Below are 6134 nucleotides of genomic sequence, written 5' to 3'. Positions count from 1 at the left end.
AGGTACTCTGTAAGTAGGTAAAGATGAAATAATCACTCCGGAGGTTTTATTGGTTTACCCCTGTCATTTGATGGCTTATAATTAGCCTGGAATAGGATGATTGATGATAAGCTGTATTGAAGAGACTGCAGCTGATGCACTTGTTTCTTTTGCTTGTTTTCTTTTGTTTTCTACATTTGAAAGCATCAGCACTAGTAGCTGGCTTGCTGAGGTGATACGGTATTTAATGGTGATTATCAGGGGGATTGTGACTTACCTGTAGGTACAGTATGGTGTTTGGTGATGTTTTTCACCTGGCACATTTGCTATAGGATAGCTAAATATTGCAAAATCTCAAATAAGTTGGTGAGAATGCTGATTAGCTTTTCTGTTGCCCTGTGGAGAGGATGCATCTGTTCTTGTGGCTTGTGTCTGGAACATGGCTGGCAGACATTTGCTAATGCCACGGGTGTTTGGTAAGTACATCATTTAATTCCAAAGTGTGAAATATTAGGAGAAGAAACTGTGAAGTTCCACCCAGGTGTCTGTATTGTCTCTCATTCTCCTGCCCATTGTTCAGCTGGCTGGCTTGTTGGTGAGCAGTCAAAAGAGAAGTTGCTGCCTTAAGGAAACAGCAGAGCTCAAATGTTCAACGGTACTCTGCTGCTGCCTCAATCCTATTCAAGTGTAAGATAAGGATCGGTCTGGTTACTGCCTTTCCCTGGGGGAAACAGGGGGTGTAAAAATCATGGGGAAGGAGGGATTTAGCACTGCTCAAAGTCCATCTAACAAGACCGGTATGAGGTGAAAATTGAAGATCTAGTGACAGCAAAGGAAGAAAACTGAAACTACACTGGTGTGAATGCTAGAGGTAACTATTCTCATTTGCTTTAAAGGAGGAGACTGAAAACCTGTCATTTGAGGTTCTAGTAAGGAAATTGTAAAGCAAACCATTACTAAGGTTTTCAGAGGCATGCAGCAGGAGGAAATGGCACTAGGGACTGCTTGTAGTGCAGAACCATTTAAGGCTGGGCACAGGAGCAAGCAAGGCTGCCTCACTCCACTTCCAGATGCTGGAGACTGCTGAAGCACTTTGGGTTTTGCTGGTGGTGCGTGCACTGCTTGGATAAGGCAGCAAATGCAGCTCCAGAGACTGGACTCTGGCATAAGGACTGTTGTGATGTGCTGAGGTTTAGCCAGCGTGCAGAAGGGAATGCTTTTCTCTGCATGCTTTTCCAGATTGCTGGCTATTATGTAGTTGCAGACCGATGAAGTATTTTGACTATCATGAAGAGACACCCTTGCCTTTTGCTGTCATATCTGATCAGCTTGTTTAAAATGCACTTATGCAGTATCATTTCATATCAGACCAAGGACTGATGAGCAGTCTTGTTCTTATGACTTTGCTCTTAGCGTTAAACCCCTGCCATTTGTGGGCTTCAGAAGTTACAACTTGTGCTTTATGCAGCTTCCCCTTAAACAACAGTGACTGCATTTGCAAGAATCGAAGATAAATCTGAAAAATCCAACTGATACCTGGATAATTTTGTCACATCAAAGCAGTAGACAAACATTTCTTCTTTTTTTCTGGCACAGTGCATCTCACTAGAAGCTGTCATTTATCATAGAAAGCTACAAGTGGTGGAATATGCTGAACTACTTCTCCAGTGAGCTACCTTTGGGAGCTGAAAGAAGGAAGATGTGACTTCCTGTCACATCTTTCAGCTCCTTGCTGAAAGGAGCCATTATTCTCTTTTCTGTCTTGGTCATGGCTTGGGTACCTGCTTGTCTACCTGGTGAGTCACCCAAGTGCCAGAGGTAGCCAAACGAAGAAGAAGAAAGCAGGGAGCACAGCCAGGCACAACACTGCCTTTGGGACACTTTACCTCACTACAGCCTGGCCACTCTGCTCTACCTGAGTTCATAGTGACCAAAGCTTTAAGGCAACAGGACCCTCCAAAGGAAAACCTGTAAAACCCCACACTCCCTGCCAGTTCAGGCTATTTTGTGCAGCAGGTTTTTATTATAGATGCCAGCTAATGACAAGAAAACTGAGTCTTAGGAGTAGACTGAACTCTTCTTTTTGGACTGGTTCCTGTTGACGACCGAAGTGCACTTTTTGATGAGGAATATTGCATGCATTTTCAAAACGAGCACTGGAGTAAATGGGCTCCTTTTAGCAGCTCAGCTCCGAGGAGACAAAATTGTCTCTAGGAGCAAGTCACTGCCTGAACTACAGGGAGAAAATCCCCATCAGCTGGGGAGCTGATTCCAGTTTGAAGGTGTCATTGTTCAGTGAGACCAGAGTGTTGGGGCAATAGCCCTGTAATAACCCAAGCTGCGGAAGGGTGGTGGTGTTGAATGGAGAGATGAAGATTGCCCACATCCCCATTTCTGATGGTTTTCTGGTCTTTTTCAAACCTGTTCTCTGAGCTGTTGAGTACAATCGGTGCAGACCTTTTAGACAACAGCCGGTACATAACCCCTGAGCAGTGCTGTCAGAAGAAGAATGGCCGGGCAGAGCTTCTGCTGTAGAATTGCTCAGCACATATTTTTACAGGGAAGATTTATTTTCCCAGATAACTAAAACATTAATCCTGCCTACTAGGTTTGTGTAGCATACGTAGCAGTAATATGTATGTCAGGAATCTTCCTTCTCCTAACCAGCCTTTTAAATGGAGGAACTACTCCATGCTTTAGAAATGCACTCCCTTCCTGCTACCCTGGGCTCCACAAAGCATCCTGAACGACTGAAGGGTCATGGGTGAGCTGGGTTTCTCTACCCAGAGGCATCCAGCATGTTCTCCTCAGGACTCTGGGGGGCTGTTTTACACTGACCCTGATCGTTCAACGGCAAGCACATTAACTTGGGTTTGAGAATCATTTGGTCCTTTTTTTCTACTTCCTTTTCGTTCTGTTACATATCAAATTAAGTGCACATAAAACAAACAGGCTTTATTTTTAATTCTCAGCTGGCCTGTTCCTTGCAAACTTGTTTCAAAGGTGTTGGTCCTGCTCAGCCGGCTCACACGGTGACTTCTGCTTTACTTGGAGCTCTGCCCTGGAGGGGGGCCGGACTCAGCAACGCAGCCCTGTGGCCCAAATGCAACTGCTATAAGCCACAGCTTCAAACTAGGCGCTGCATGATGGATGTGCAGTCCAGCATGCTCTCTGCCATCACCTGAACCTCATCTCCTCTTTTTTCCTCATTTTTAAAGCACCAGCTCTAGCAGGGCCTTGACTGGCAGTTGACTGAGCAGTTCCCCTGGAGCTCGTCTCTGTTTCATGGTGGATGTCTCATGTCTGTCTCCCAGGCTGCACCCCCTCACCTTGTCCTCCCTGGGGAGCCTCCCCTTGGGCCAGGACCTGTGGACACCCCAATTTACCGTATGTCACTGTGCTATGTTCCCAGTAGGTTCTGTCTTTCAAGCCACCTTGTTCCCTGCAGACATTTGCAGCAGAGGAACGAGGGCAGAGCAGTGCTGTTGCATGCTCTTGGCTGCCTGCTGCTGCTCCTCGGGTGCTGAGTGGACTCTGCTCAGACGCAGCCTTCCTCCAGCTACCTGCTGGTCCCTCTGTGATGAGCCTTGGTGTGTGGGTCAGCCACAGCATCCTCTTGGTGTTTCCTCTAAGGCATGCGAGGTAACCTGAGCTCCAGATTCTCACTGGCACAGGGATGGTGACAGCTGCAGCCCTGCTGACCACTAGTGGAAAGGACAAGGAGATCTGAAACCCTATAGCTCTGCTCAGCCCCCAGGGCTGCAAATTCCTCTGTCACAGGGCTCTGCCCAGCTTCCTGGGTCCCAAGTGATCCCTCCCGCCTGAGCAGAGGCTCTGGATGCCAGCAGCATTTTTTTACCCACCTTTGGGCCATTGGGTCATTTATTGTGTCTTGAGGCACTCCAATCCTTCGAGGGAGGTATCAGCTTGAAGCTACGTGGCTCATGCTGGTGTGATGGTTCCCCAGTGCCCTCATGTTTCCCTCCCAGCTTTTGGGTTGGATGTGGGTTTATACGCAGGCTACCCAGGAATAAGGAGGCCTGATGGTGATGGTGATACGTGTCCCTCCCTCTAGCAGGACCATCTTCCTTGCTAACAAGATGACAAGGAGAAGCCTGATGTTGCTGCTGGATGGGGTGTCTCAAGGTGGAGATGGCAGAACTGAGCTGGAGGTGGAGCAGCAGAGCAGTATGAAATGAGTCTGGAGTCATCTCCCTGGTGAGCTCCAGAATTTCGGCAAGGGTTCATCCTAACTCCAGACTTTGGAGATCCCCTTGGGGTGGCAGCAGATCCTGCAGGCTGTTGTAGGGGGATTAACTAGGTTAAACAAACATCGTGGGACAGGGATGGGGTTACATCAGCCACGGCAGACCTTGTGGGTTTTCCTCCCAAGCAGACTCCCTGGGCAGCTGCTGCCTGCAGGCCCTGCCCTTTGCGCTGTCTGATAGTGCCAAGGGCTTATGTCGAACCCGATTCCTGAGCAGAAACGCTTTCCAGATGCTGTGTGCTCTAGCAGGTCAGGGCAGCAACCAGGAAACAGCTGTCTCTGCAAACAGAAACAACAAAAAGAAAATAATATTTGTTTTAGATGCTTGTAGGAACTAAATAAAATCTTTGATGTCAAGAGGGTTTCCTGTTTGTAGAGGAAAACCCTTGGGTCTCAGAATGGGAGCAGGGAGTCCGAGCAAACCCCTCCTGGGTACGGGGGGCCCATGTAACTTTTTGCACTCTTCTTCTGTGATGACAACAATGTTCCAGGGGACAGATTTCACCCCTGAGTTGTACGAGACCCTGCATCTAAGGATGTCTTGGCCACACGCACTGCTTTGGTCCGCTGGTGCCTCTGTCTAGCAGATAGTTGTGCCTTTTGGGGCTGCGGGAGATCAGCACAGGTTTTGCCTTGGGATTCTGGGAAGCCCCTTCCCTTCTTTTGCAGGAAACTTTCAGCTGCTTCTATAAATGCTAAAGAAACTGAGAGCAGCTGGTCAAGAGGAGTCACAGGTTGCCCCGACCTGAGCGTGAGCAGGTGGTGCCGATGCCTCCATGCCAGATGCTGGCAGGATGGCAGGCACTGGGAAGTCCTCTGTCCACCCCAGGTGCAGAGCCACCCTGCAGTGCCCACTCCCTCTGCCGGACACAAGGGCAGGACAGAAATGCCTCTCAAGATAACATGGGCGCCAGGTCCCGTCAGCTGCTGAGCTGCTATGTCCATCTTTAGCCTGCTCTCCAGTTACCAGCCACCTCCTCCGGCTGCCTCCAAAGATAGGCAAAGCCACCTCCTGGTGCCTGGGCTGGAAACTGCGGGGAAGCAGAGGGGGGATCACGGGCAGGGATGAAATTGATAGGATTTTTGTGGAAGGAGTGAAGGAAGCTGCAAGTACGCCTGAGCTATGGCGTCACTGTGCTACAACAAGGGCTGCGGGCAGAGGTTTGATCCTGAGCAGAACACCAAGGGTAAGTGGGCTCGTCTGCCTTGCATCGGGGTGAGCAGAAATGCATACTGCTTTTGTGGTCTGTGGCCTTGGCCGCCATGCCACGGCCTGAGCTGCCCAGCAGGGCTAAGCCGAGCCCAGCACAGGCAGCCCACATGGCAGGATCTGGCTCAGGAGCTGCCGGGCGTCATGGGTGGCTCATGGGCAGGATTGTTCCTCCTGAAAGGTTCTGCCTGATTTTCCCTTTTCAGATTCCTGCCTGTATCACCCAGGCATCCCCATCTTCCATGATGCCCTGAAGGTGAGTCGGGCAGGAGCCAGGGCTGCAGCTGCAGGGAGGGACCTTGTGCCTGGCAGGATTGCCCACACCTGACCAGTTTTTCATCTCCTGGTGCCTAGGGCTGGTCTTGTTGCAAGAAACGCACAACAGACTTCTCTGAGTTCCTCTCCATAAGGGTAAGTGACCCGCCAGCCCAAATGCACCTGCTGCTCCTCTGTCCTCTCCTCCTTGCCCTTGCCCTGCCCTGTCCTGTCCCCATTCCACGCCAAGGCTGCCCCCTTTGCCCTGCCAGCTAGGGATTTCTTATCTGCTTCCAAGGAGCCTGCAAGCAAGGGTGCTGCTCCCAAAGTGTGGGGCATGTGCTTCCAGAGAAGGGTGCTGGAAGGGGCTGGGATCCCCCACCAGGATCCTGTGGGATGAACACAAATGTCCCAAGTGCCAGC

General features: G+C 50.1%; 1 protein-coding gene across 1 annotated transcript in view; it reads left to right on the top strand.

Moving 5' to 3' along the window:
- Positions 1-5249: 5249 nt before the first annotated feature.
- The window catches only part of ITGB1BP2 (integrin beta 1 binding protein (melusin) 2), a 6981-nt gene continuing 6096 nt past the window's right edge, over positions 5250-6134 (top strand). The window contains exons 1-3 of the mRNA XM_009331658.1: positions 5250-5433; positions 5663-5712; positions 5811-5867. Coding sequence (XP_009329933.1) covers positions 5370-5433; positions 5663-5712; positions 5811-5867 — 171 coding nt within the window. The 5' untranslated portion in view covers positions 5250-5369. The remainder of the gene's footprint in view (positions 5434-5662; positions 5713-5810; positions 5868-6134) is intronic.

This window comes from Pygoscelis adeliae, unplaced genomic scaffold (genome assembly GCF_000699105.1).
Source record: "Pygoscelis adeliae isolate BGI_AS28 unplaced genomic scaffold, ASM69910v1 Scaffold79, whole genome shotgun sequence".
Lineage (NCBI taxonomy): Eukaryota > Metazoa > Chordata > Aves > Sphenisciformes > Spheniscidae > Pygoscelis > Pygoscelis adeliae.
Note: the sequence above shows the minus strand (reverse complement) of the source record. Positions and strands in the feature narration are given on the sequence as shown.